This window comes from Scleropages formosus, chromosome 4, assembly GCF_900964775.1.
Source record: "Scleropages formosus chromosome 4, fSclFor1.1, whole genome shotgun sequence".
NCBI classification, from domain to species: Eukaryota; Metazoa; Chordata; class Actinopteri; order Osteoglossiformes; family Osteoglossidae; genus Scleropages; species Scleropages formosus.
In genome coordinates this window covers 14,932,953-14,946,155 of record NC_041809.1, presented here as the reverse complement: position 1 = coordinate 14,946,155, position 13,203 = coordinate 14,932,953, and the positions used below count along the sequence as shown (strand labels likewise).

At 42.6% G+C, this 13,203-nt stretch overlaps 1 protein-coding gene across 4 annotated transcripts in view; it reads left to right on the top strand.

Annotated features, from left to right (window-relative positions):
* Window positions 1–13,203, top strand: part of abr (ABR activator of RhoGEF and GTPase) — a 117,622-nt gene that overhangs the window by 79,297 nt on the left and 25,122 nt on the right. For all 4 annotated transcript variants that reach the window (XM_018755343.2, XM_018755341.2, XM_029250795.1 and 1 more), the window contains one exon: window positions 276–407. In XM_018755343.2, coding sequence (XP_018610859.2) covers window positions 276–407 — 132 coding nt within the window. The remainder of the gene's footprint in view (window positions 1–275; window positions 408–13,203) is intronic.

The window sequence follows — 13,203 nt, the reverse complement described above, 5'->3', positions numbered from 1 at the left end:
AGATGTCCTCCCAATAGGAATTCACTTATTGCTGTGATTTCATGGAACACATTTGACCCCTCTATGTGAGTAGTAGTTTTTGGAACAGTTAAATAATGACAAAAAATGTTTGCAGTTAATCAAAATGGGTCAGAAGTGAGGTACAGTGCCCTATTATCTGTCCAGCAAAAATTTTAATGTATGATTTTTTTTCCTTTTTTTAAAAAATTTTATTTATTTAACCTGTCCCAGTCAGGTGGTGCAGACCAATCACATGTAACCTTGTTTTCCCACAGGAGTTTGAGATTGAGCTGGAAGGCTCCCAGTGCCTGCGCATCCTGTGCTATGAGAAGTGTTATGACAAGTCCAAGCTGAACAAGGATGACAATGAGATTGTGGACAAGATCATGGGAAAGGGCCAGGTGCAGGTAAGCGGTGGGGCACGGCCCAATACTGTGCTTGTCCATGGCAGAAGCACGACGGAAATCCCAGTGCATGAAAGGTTCTGTTGCACACAACTTCATTTCTGGAGTGTGACTCAGCTTGCGTTGTTGGCACGCAATTGCTAGATTGGTTACATTTTGCTGCTAGAACTGGTTTTGCTGTACCGTCAGGAAGGTGGCCAGCCCTGTCCTCCCCCTGGGAGATGCCCAGTAAAAAAAAAAAATCTCACTCACGGTACAAGGTGTCTGTTTTGTTCCTATCTTGTGATTCTTCTTTTCCTTGTAGTTCACACCCTTGGAAGAAGCCCTGTCAGCACATTTACACAATCTGGTGTTTTATTCTGGTTTTACTCTTAATCAGTGACAGAGCACTTTAACACAGACATAATGCAAGAAACACAGGCATAAGGCAAGCTTTTATTGTCTAAAGCTGGGACTCCTCACTGACAGCTTGCACATGTGTGTCAGTAGAGTCAAGTGTTTGTTTCTCACTTTTGCCAGCAGTTGTCTGAAACTAACTTTGTTGCTTGGTGAAAATCACTTGCTCTCTTGAAAATGTTTTAAAAGGCAGTTTCACTGTTTTCTGTTGCACTGCAGCTCTTGTGCTGTTTCATTGCCAGACTTGAACTTCTCAGGTACTCTGTGTTCCAGCCTGATAGGTTTTCCACCGTGCCTGTAAAGAAGCAGAGATGGATTGTTTTTTTTTGTTTTTTTTTTTTAAACTGCTGCATGATGGAGAATGGTAAAGTGACTCAAGACAGCAGTCTGCTGAGCTGCACTGCATTTAAACACTTGATCAAGGGACAGCCTGTAACGTAGTGGTTAGAACATCTGCCTTTGGACCCAAAAGTCACAGGTTTGAGCTTCACCTCTGGCTGTAGTACCCTTGAGCAAGGTACTTACCCTCAATTGCTCCAGTAAAATTACACAGCTGTATAAATGGGTAAATAATTGTAACCTTAACATTGTAAGTTGATTTTGGAGAAAAGCATCAGATAAATGAATAAATGTAAATGATCAGGCATGACAGTTACACCTTATTTGTTTAATTTCTTAAAATACTTTTTGGTCCTATGGTCCCTGAGGTTTCCTAGACATGGTGAATCCCAGTTTACCAGGGACTTGCTGGGAGTTACTGTACATATTGAACTGTGTTCATCAGCCTTGATTTGAGTGGAAAGTGTTTGTTACTGCTGAAGTGACGCGTTACTATTGCACTGTTAAAGCAGTATGAGGATACACTTTGTTTTCCTTCAGCTATAAACAGAAAATGCTCTTCGGCTTGGGATCATGTACGTTTCATGAAGAATCTAGAACATTAGCTATGAAAAAGGGGAGAAATTGCCCACAGGGCCTATAATTTAATGGCATCAGGTTCCCATGTCATGGATTGCAGTTGGCCCCCTTTGCTCACCTTCTCATGGAGTGTGTCATAGATTTAGTGGCTTTTGGAATCAAGGCCCCTAGTGCCCTTAAAGCATGATATGAACTGGTTGTCCCCTACGTCAACTATGCCACGCCTGGCTCCTATTGCCTTGTTGTCATGTTCAGTGTCTTGGTGATGAACTCACAGCTATGTGTTGTTATATTTCTTGCTACTTCCTTTTGTTTGTGAATTGTTCCGTCATATGATGGCTGCTTGACCAACCAGCCCACCAACTTCTCTAAGCATGATGGTTTTTAGAGTTGTGGCACTAATAAGGCTGAGCACATCTTTTTCAGGGGATTAGCAGAAACTGGCTGTTATCTAATTAAAAGCCTCTTTATTGGCTGTCACCTGTTGTGGTGTTTAGTTATATTCTTGCATTCTGATCACTGTTAAAAAAAAGTTTTTAATGATGGTTTTCCTGCAGCAGGCCTCTTAGAAGGGGCAGGGGGTGTTTACTGAGCAGATAGGGAAATTAAGTGCAAGTACCTTGCTCAAGGATATTATAACAGATGAGATTTGAACGGATAAGTTTTGGATCTAAAGACAGGCGCTCTAACCACTACTCTGCTAAGCATTAAAAGACAAGCAAGATGGGGTGGTCTATTTGCTCCTAGCTTTGTAACTGATGTGAGAGGGAAATAGAGCATGGAACACAAGAGATGTGGGTGTCTTACAGCAGCTGGTCAGTCAGGTCCCTCAGAATGGGTTTTGTGGAGTTGGGGTGGGCAGCGGTGGGGGCCTCTCTAACCTATCTCGGAGGCCCAAGCGGAAACTTTTTCATGGAACTTCTGTTGTCTTTAGTAGTCACGCTCCTTTCAAAAATCCCAAATCTTTGACTTCCATCCCCCTTGAGAGTCTCTGCTTTATTTAACAAGATTTGCAGTACAAAAGGAAAAAAAGACCTTAAATGGTCATTCTGAGCAGAAACTAAAGTCCTCTGGTTGTTGATTCATGTTACTACAAGTTGTCATCAGGGATGCAGTCCCTAGATGGCCAGTGTGATAAAACAAGAGGTGATACCTATTTGTAGAGCTGGGTAGAAATGGGTGTAGTGGTGTACATGGAAGAGCACCTTGGTGGTACTAAGTGCTGTGAGCTTGGTAGGACGGAGACAGTGCTGGTTCCAGTGTGCTGGATGATTGGTCTACATGCTGATGGAGGAAGGGTGACTGGGTTGATCAGCCATTTAAGATGTTACACCCTACCTGTGACTTTTCACACAACCTCAGGAAGAAATGATAACTCTGCCTCACCTATGGTTAATGGACCCTTGGAAGGGTCTGGCGGTAGCACTGATTCCTTCCTTGGCAGAATTCAGTAGAAATGGATAAATGGTTTGCACCTCAGGGCCATTAATTTGGAACACGTACAAGTGTTTAACCTTTGGGGTCAAAAGGGTACCCCTCCAGACAGGTGCGTTTCAGAGTAACGCCATGGATGGAGCATGTTCTGAAGCTTGCCATGGCTACATATGGCCTTTGAAAGAGAGCATTTACAGTAGAGGAAAGAACTTCTGAAGTCTGAAGTGGCCGTTTGCTTTTATCCCCTCTCCTCCTCTGGGATCTTCTTCCTCTCTGGAATCCTTATCGTGTCAGAAAGCTTTCTTAATCGCCTTTTTCCTTTCTCTGATCCGCTACGAGCCCAAGGTTTAAAAAAAAAAAAAATGCTCTACACAGGCTATTTAGGTCTTGGCCACTGTCCGTCATATAAAGTGTTTCAACTAAAAATGATCAACTTTTTTATGGCAAGATCTTTTTAAAGAGATAAAGGTTTGCTTTGGTGGGTATAAGTTCTTAGAGAAATGTACATGATTGTGTGTGCGGTTAGTGGTGTTCAGCAGTTAATGTTCATGTGTTGGGTTAGTTATGTTTAGTGTGGTATTAGTTTTTTTTTTTTTTTTTTTATGTGAACTCCAGTCTCCCCTGAAGACTGGGGAAGTTTCCATGAAACACAGAAGCAGTACAACTCATGAGAGTTCTGCTAGGCCTGCATTCCACAGCACTTGATTTGCTGCCCCCTAAGGCAAAGAATATGGTAACCAACAGATGCATCTTTGTCCCTGTCCCAGGTTACACTCCCCCCAGCTGTGCATTAGAGCTGCAGTGCAGAAGGAAGGGCATAGCCCTCTTCCAAGGCTCAACAGGGATCTGTGTGGAGTAAGAGATGTGAAATTGGGCCATTTCTATGTCAAACTCTATTAGAGATGATTGGCACAATGAAGTAACATTGTTTGAATGGCTCAGATAATGCCTCGGTGGGCAGGCAGGCCGGTGCACTTAGCTTGGGACCCCGAGGATGATCAGCTCTTGCCCCTCAATAACTGGAATGGCAGAGACTGTGTGAGCATCAGGGGAGTTAAGACATCTCTCAGAACACTGTCCCCCTCTCCGTACAAGTATATTAAACTATCCATGGGTGAACAAATGAGCCTGGGAGCATAGCTGTTTTTGCTCCCTAGTTTGCTCCCAAACCATGCTCTGCACTGGTTTCCCAAAGATGAAGAGCGGGTGTTAGATAGCAGGTGTTGGGAGGGGACAGTGAATCTAGGGAGTGTGTTTCTGGCACTGCTGTTTTACTGTGTTCTTAGTACATTACAGTAGTGCAGAGGTGCAACAGAGCAGCAGGCAAAGATTTACTACCCCATTAACTCCCATCAATAGACCTTTTCCTCAATTGGCATGAAGCATTAAACACTTAGATTGAATAATGTGTGTGTGCGTTAGTGTAATATTTGTGTATACTGTATGTGTGTGTCCAGTATAGAGTGTTTGTTGCTATTGTTGCTACCTCTCGGGCCAGTTAGACGGGCCTCCTGGCTGGTAATGACTCGTTGCCTTGACAACCAGGTTTTTAAGCCCCTTTGTGTTCCCATATGTGTGGGGACTTGGTGCATGTGGAGTGATGGGCAGCTGGAGTAACAGTGCAATTTTAGGTGGACGGCATGTGCCCAATGAAAAGTATTGTGGTTAAAGGTGGTCCGTGCATCATCTGTCAAGCCCTCCCCCATTATACACTGTACTGTAATTGCTCATGTTACTTTGCCATCTGCCCAGGGACCTGCACCAGCAAAAGGGGCTCTGTGGCATGAGACAGATGGGGAACATGCTGAATGGGGTGGAGAGGGTTTTGAGGAGGGAGCACTGGGCAGATGTGCACTCTGGGCCTATGATCCCTGATGCTGTCAATTTTTATTGTTTGAACAGCAGCAGTGGCTCCAAAGATACTTGTGTGTTCACATGTATCACTTTGTGTTGTTCCCATGGTTGTGGGCTCATGATCATACCTCCCCACTAGACTACGAAGTTCAGCTCATGTCAGACCGTGTGTCCCTGGCTGCCATATTCACATCTGTGTGTTGTTCGTGGAGCCAAAGGTTCAAGGTCTGTCTTTCCTGCACATCACACCCCAATTCTTTCCTTTCATTGTTCACACTTACATGCTGAAATGATGTCCTATGTGTTTTTTTTTATTTTTTAAAAAGAGAAATTTAAAGTTGTCCTTAAGAAACCAGACTCTTTGGAGGAAGGATAAGGAAAGTAAAATCTGAGGATGTGTGGAGACCTCAGGAGAAATGCATTCCACAAATAGTTTGCTCGCTCTCTTTACCTCCATAAAGAGCTGGATTGCTCAGTGGCAGTGGGAGTAAAAGCTGGGCACTCTTTGTGAGGTGCACAGTTTATTGAACATGTGTAATGACAAAAACTGTGGAACCTTATGGAGGGCTTGATGACATTTGCTGTGCTCTGTTTTGCACATCCTATTATGTGTTGTTGTCAATGATATTGGCAGGGCCCTAATGCAGTGAAATCCTGTGTTTTTGTTGCAAAGAGTGCTTCCTGACATGTGTAGTGATTCTGTTTAGTGGGTGGTGGCACTGTGGGGTGAAAAATGCAGGGGAAGGTGGTAGCTTCACAATGATGTTTCACCACTGGTGGGAATAGGCAACAGGCGCTGTGCGATACTCAGCTGCAGGGTTGTGCTCTGTTCTCCACTCACTTCCAAGTAAGATTTCAAATGATGAACGATGTTCTGGCTCCATTTACTTCACTGTGTCCTTTTAGGGTGTGGCACAGTGCATATTCTCTCTGCTGTTATTGGCAAGAGTCACACATGTTTTTGCAGCAATACCAGAAATGCCCAATGTTGTGGTGGTGTGGGACCTTTCCATTGCTCTGATGCATGCAGTGTGGTTGTGGGTGAACCCTCCTGAGTGATCTCCCATAAACACACACTCTGTCCACATCCAGAGCATGGCTGTTTATCCAGTAAAAACATGAAGCAGGGGATTCGGGTTACCATAGTACAGAAAATGCTGTGTGCTTGATTGTTTGCACTTGTTACTGTAATACAAACTCTGCCTGTTGGTCTGACTTGTTTGCACTGTTCTTTCTTCCCTGGTTAAAGCTGGTTTGTATCAAAGCCAGTGCTATTCTAAAAGAATTGTTTTGTTCTTGGAAATGTCCTTTACCATGATATTTCCATATATTTAATATTAAAATGAAAGACAAAAGGTTGCTCTTATCAAGAATTTCTAGCATCTGCTTGCTTTGCTGGCATTTGCAGAGAACGGGTACGTGGTGCTTGCTGTGCTGCTATATGCTTTTGTTAGTTATGTGGCAGATTCACCTGGCCAATTAGTGCTTTAGCTACAGAGTGATGCCAGTGTGATGGACACAAAAGAGAAAGGTAGGAAAAATAAAAACCATTGGCAAGTTCACTTGGGCATAATTGACATGCTGGTGAGCTTGCTGGGGAATGGCTGCATTTTTATTTGATTTAATCCTCACTATACTCAGACAACTGCATGTCTATCCATATGTCTCTGTGTTTTGGTGTTATGCACTTTTTTCCCCTTGAGTTTGCATGTCACTTTGGAGAAAAGCATCTGTTGAATGAGTAAATGTAACTCACTGTTCTTCAATTAGATTCTCACAGTGCATCCCTCTGTCTTTCCCCTCTCCCAGAGTTGACTTGTCCTGGGTGGGCCCAGATTTATCCCCCAACCTGATACTTATGTGAAGCTCTGTCTGAAACTGCCCTCAGGGGTTATCCTGCCATGTATGATGGGCTCTCATGAAGTTTGCTTCCTCTCTCCAGTTTTCATTGAGCTGTTTGTCAAACCCTGTTTTGGATGAACTAGAACTTCTGCCTTGAATGACAGAATCCAACAGCTGAACTTCTCTGATACCATGTATGCAAACTGTCCAGTTGATGGACATAAACCGAAACAGGAATGTTACGTAGGTCATATTCATCCAGTTTTTGAAGTGAGGAGACTATTGTGTCCAGATGATTCATGTTATGAATGTTTCATTGAGATATTAAAAGCAAATTCTAAGGAACGGAGGCAGAAAATGTCAATAAAACCTTTCTAATTCACCTTTAAATGCCACTCAATTATCAGGTTGTTTTTTCTCCTGTCAAACACATTCTCTAATTTACATTTAGTCCTCCTCCTCAGCTCTAAGTCAAGCTGTTATGGCATGAATACATTTAATAGAAGTATAATATTAGTCAATTCCTTTTTTACTGAAAAATTCTGGTGTGTTTGACATATCTTATGGAAGACATGTCACTGTCAAGTTTTCTAGACCTTTCTTCTTGTCTGTTTTCTCCTCTTAGTGAATGTTCTGCTTTCTCTTCATTTTTGGGTTTGTTTAGAGTAAACCACTGGTTGCTCATTTCACAGTATTCCCTCAACTGAGCCCATGTGCTGTTAAGTACATTTACAGGAACTCAAAGCACAGATCAGGAAGCACCAGGAGACAGTCTCTATATGGGGACCTTTCCCAAGTGTGCTGATGACCTCACTTGCAGGGCTGGATTAAGCTAGTGGGCTGTAGAAGCTGGTCTTTTAGGGGCTGTTCCACAATTTGTATTCCTTTGGTCATCCAGTGTCTGTTTGACATCATCTTCATAATACAGTTCTCAGAAGGATGTATGCACATGAGCATTTGCTGTTGCCTAGTACAGAAACACCATCAACACACTTTGTGGTTTGATTTCCTGGATGTGTCAGTTCAGCCTTGCACTGAGAGCTCGGTGCTTGGTTGAGGAGCTCAGGTTTTCTCAGCGCTCTACTTGGAGATACACACCATGAGGGCTATTGTCCATTCTTTAACAATTCCAGTTTGCTATATAATGGCAATAAAAACTTGAGTTCCAGGAGACATACAGGGGTGCAAAATATTTCTGAAGTGTTACAAATGACTGGGACCATTTTTGAGCTTTGACCTTTGTTATAAATATGATCTACCTTTCCTAATGGGTGCAGGAGCTATGACTGTATCCATACCAGCTATCATCATCAATTAATATACTATCATCATAATATACATCATTTAATATACTTTTTATTTTTATTTTTCCAACTGTATATATAATTGTACATATATTTTTATCTTGTTATATATATATATATATATATAACAAATTTTTTTTTTTTTTTTAAATATTGCAAGTATTGTTTTAGACTTGTGTTCTGCTGTAACATAATTTCCCTTGTGGGATCAATAAAGTCTGTCTATCTGTCTGTTTGACCCAGAGTGGAAAGCTGGTAGAGCAAGACCTGAGAAAGTACAGCCTTGTTTGGATCTTGCATGTAACAAGCACCGGCAGAACTCTACCATGATGGTATTTCCCAAGGGTCACTGCTTACCAATCTCCATGGTTGGATCACTTTTCCCACCCAGCTTTACAGCTCCCATGTGAGAAGCAAAGGGCTGTGAATAAATTAACTTTCAGTCCAGCTGTGTCATCCAATTGTATTTGTGAGGCTTGTGCGCAGACTAAAAATCCAAACTTGCTCATCAGCAACACAATGAATCCAAACACAAGGACACGTGACACAGCACACGTTATGCAACATTGCTTTTTACTGACACCAACTGAGCCACACATGTGAGCTTTTCATTACCTATCTTATGACCTTCTGTAAACAGAGCAACTTGAAGAGACCCTTGCAGATACACTGGTTTCACAGGTAAGGGAAGGACTGTAGGTAAAGACATCTTTGAGGGATCAGTCCCATGTGTGTGAGACCCTGACCTCTGACCCTTGGTGTCCCAGCCAATTTCCCAGTGAGAGCAGCCCGACACAGCATATAGCTCCCGCCTCAGGAGCCATCCAGTAGCCAGCCATCCATTCACTGATGGTTTTTTGAGTTTATCATACAACGAAGAAATGCGCAAGTTATTTAGGCAACATAGCCGCACCAAACAGATGATCAACTCATACGAGTGACTCACCCAGTGACTGTAGTCATCGATTAGAGAGGGCTGCTCTTTCCACTTTGCAGCTCCTCACCTTAGGGATGGGAAAGACTGCCTGCTTTCTGAGCAAGATCTGGAGATGTACAGAGCACTTAAGCAATAAATGTGCATCACAGTCAGATGTGCTTGGTCTTGGTAAAGTGTCATATCTGGAGATGTTTGTATACTGTTCAGGACAATCTAATTGGAAATTATCTTTAAAATGCTGTCAAACAATGTGCCCTTGTAAATGAATTGCCTTTATAAGAGTTTCCCATTAACTTCCTGTTAACTGTGGAACATTGTCATAGTCTATGGCCACAGCTGGTTTTAATAATAAAGTCTGGCCTCAATTACTTGCATGTGGTAAATAATTAGCTTTGCTTTTCCAGAAGTCCCTGATTGGTCCACTGGGTGAACACAAGAGTCTGGACCCTTTTAAGAAGAGTGGGATTGCTGCAGCATCTGTGTCCCAACAGCATGACAAATGAATGGGTTTTAATATAAATGTAATTGTTGTTGTCTGAGCAGCCGCAGTCCTGCCAGTTCCACTTTGACCTCCAGAGCAGGGCAATTTCTATTCCTTCTCTTTAATACTGAGGGAGTATTGATGGACAGGGGGCTTGGTTCCATTTGAGCATGCCAAGTATTCACCTATCTCCTGTACACTGGCTGTAAGGATGATACACCTGACAGTTAGTTTCCCATATCCAAGTTGAGGTGCCGCATGTATCTCTAGAACAGCCATATCCTTTGGACTATTCCAAGTATGTGTTATTCTAAGCCAGATAATTCATGATTGTTAACTTGGAGCTGTTGGAAGAATACTTGTAATCAAGTATCTGCAGGATGTGCTCAACACCTCTTTCTGGTGCTGTTTGTCACTGTGATTTTTGTGCAGCTTCTCTTCTCTGAGTGCTGTTCTGTACTCCGGTTGGGCTGGAGGAATGCTCTTGCAAAGCAAGTTTCCGTGCTGCATTCATCTGAAGAAAAAATTAACTAATCTGTTGTCCAGTGTGATGTGTGTTTTGCTTTCAAAAAGTGGAATGGTTGAGCCTTTTTTTTTTATTATTTTTATTTATAGATGTTCGGCACATTAAATTATGTAAAGTGTTACATGGCACAGGCTTCACAGGGCTGGTGAAAGCACAGCGTGCTGCACTGAGCTCAGAGAAGCTCCATGTGCCATGAGGGCAGAACAGGGCAGAGCCTGAGATGCTGCTCTTGGAGTTTTCTGGAAGTAGACCACTGTGGAAGAAGTGCTTGAGGATATGGGGTGGTCGTGTGGCTCAGGCAAGTCGTCATTGCTGTTGGCGTATCCATGATCCTATTGCCTGTGGCAAAGTTCAGCATCCCTCAGCTCCTGGCAGTACAGCTCTGGACAGAGTGAAAATGCAATGGGGGCACTGGGAGAACAGGGAAAGCACATATGAGGGTTTTTTTGTTACTGTTTATATACAGTTACTAATTAATCTTTGAGGTAAGAAATAATGAGACCATGTAAGAGATCCTCTTGCTTTATGTATCCCACTCACATGGACCACTGAGCTGAGAGACAGCTGTGTTTGTGCTTCTCTGTTTGGTCTGCTCATGAACTTAAGTGATTCTCCAGCTGTGTGCAAGGCTTGAGCTCTGTGAGCATCTTAACCTCTGTGTCTTGAGGTGCGTGTGTGTGTTGGAGGGTTTGGAGCTGCGTGTATGCTTAACTACGTGTCTTAGTCTTCAGGAGAGAAATAGGAATTTGAATGTTAGTTCTGCAAGATGGATGTTTGCCTAAAAGACAGATGTTTTGGGGAAAAAGCTGCTTCTCGATGCATAAGTTATTTTGTATCTGGAAGTACAGTGGTTGAGCTGAGAGGAGAAATGTGCAGGTTTATATCTTTCCTTCTCCATTGGGGTACAACTAACATAGCATGCCTTCTGCTGTTTTGAAAGGGGACGTCTGCTCCTGCTGAAACAGCAAGGAGAACGTCTCATGCTTCATAAATGCAGCTACTCATGTGATGTATGTTGGTTTCTTAAGGTGGAATGTAACAAATTAACTATGCTTAGAATCATGTGTGTTCATCTAATTCTGTCCTTCCATTGATGTAATGCACTCATTGTATTTTTCTGTGAAATGTATGTTGCATTAGACAAAAGCATCTGCTAAATGAATAAATGTTAATCTCCTCAGTATGACAGTAGTTGATTGGCTTGTTGTTATACTGTGGCCCCACACTAACTACTCATGCCAGTTCATACCCTTTGTTTGAGAGGCTGCACAGAGAATGAACCATAGCAAGAGGTATTTAGAGGTCCTTCAGAAGCTTCCAGTCACGTTTATGAACCTGACCTCTTTGTTTTTAGGCACAAATGGCAGGGAAATGGTTTGAGCGCAACAGCAGTGAGACAAGCCTAGCTGTGTACTTTTGCTCAGAGGTAACTTCACCCAGATAGCAGGCAACCCACAATCACAAGCAGATGTTTACTCTGTACTGTTGCAGTCGACGGTTGGGGTTTTTGCAAGAGGTACTGTTGCTGTGGGAGCATGCTGCAGTCCGGGGGGGGGGGTTGTTTTTCAGTCTGTCGGGTTTAGTTCTTGTCATTCATCATCTTGCTCCCATCAGTATTGCAGGGGCACAGTGCAGTCGCACACAGGTACATCATGTCATGGGGCAGTGTGGGTGCGTTGCTGGACTTGTTCCCTTATGTAAGGTATCCCAGTGTTGTTATTCTAGTTCTGGCTGTGAAAGGTGTGGGAGTGCATAGAAGGTATTTCCAGAGGAGTCAAAATATTCTGATTCAAGGTCAGATATTCAAAAAGCCAAATTAATTGTGTATATTTTTATTCCTCTGTTCAATGTCACGTCATACTGCCATGATTAACTGGTAGGAACTCATTAATGACTGTTGGTTACAGATTTGTTTAGCTCAGCTCTTTTATTCTTGCATGGGTTAACAATAGGATCCATTGATCATTAATAGCATTACAGTGTAAATAAACTTAAAACTGTGAGCACTGTTATGCATCTAGACCAATATCCATTTCTAGCATTGCTTTGATGGTTTCTTTGAAGTTTTTTTCCTTCAGAACAGTAATCATTTGCACTACTTGTGTTGTGCTGTGCAAATCCATAGTCCTAAGCTTTATTTTCATTGGAAGAAATGATGGAAGAATGACTAAGTACCAAAAACCACAATTGCTCTCTATCACATGGAAGCCATTAAAAGCTCAGCTGTAACTCTGCCATATGTTGCTAAGCATTGATTTGCTAACAGTGAATGTGTCTTGTTTTCATTAAAGTTCCTCTTCTGTAACAAAGGGAAGCAGTGCAGGCTATATCGTGCAGAAATACTGTGTACGTACACTGACTGTGTTTGTTCTCTAGAGAACCAATTAAATAAATAAAAAGAGGAAACCGGAGATCTGTCTCCAGCATTCTCTTTAGCCGTGTAGAGATTGGTCTTACTGACATTATGGCTAGGAGAACATTTTTTTCAAAGGCATTACACATTTCTATGGTATACTGGTGCATCTGTTTTTCTGAGCAGTTAGAGATGCTCTCCATTCAGATGCTATTGCAAAGTAATAGTGTGTGTGTGTGTGTGTGTGTGTGTGTGTGTGTGTGTGTGTGTGTGTGTGTGTGTGTGTGTGTGACCTTCTTCCTGTTCCTGAGAGCCTGAGGAACATTCATCCCCAGAGCTGGACAGTGCTCCTTCTTGAGTCCCATTTTGTGGGCCACGAGGTATAGCTGCACAAAGTAGTCATTTATTTATTTTAATTACTAAATTATTTAAGGCTGCAAATCCCTGTCGAGAGCCTTGTCTTATCTGAGCCTTGGAAGTAGGTCACAGTGCATTGGCGCAGGGAGAGCGACAGTGTGTACTTCCAGCACTGCAGAACTTCGCTATGCACCACACTGGTGACACTGCAGCCTCTGTCTCCACTGTAGCTGTTCCTGCTGTCTTCCTGGCTGTAAGATATATTCTGCATTGTACTGTGTGCAGTTCTAGGAAGCAGTTTGAACCCTCTAATATCAGTTGGCCTGAAAATGAGTAGCTAACACTTTTAAAGAACTTTTGACCTCTCTGACCGTGACACAAGAGCTTTGCCAACTCT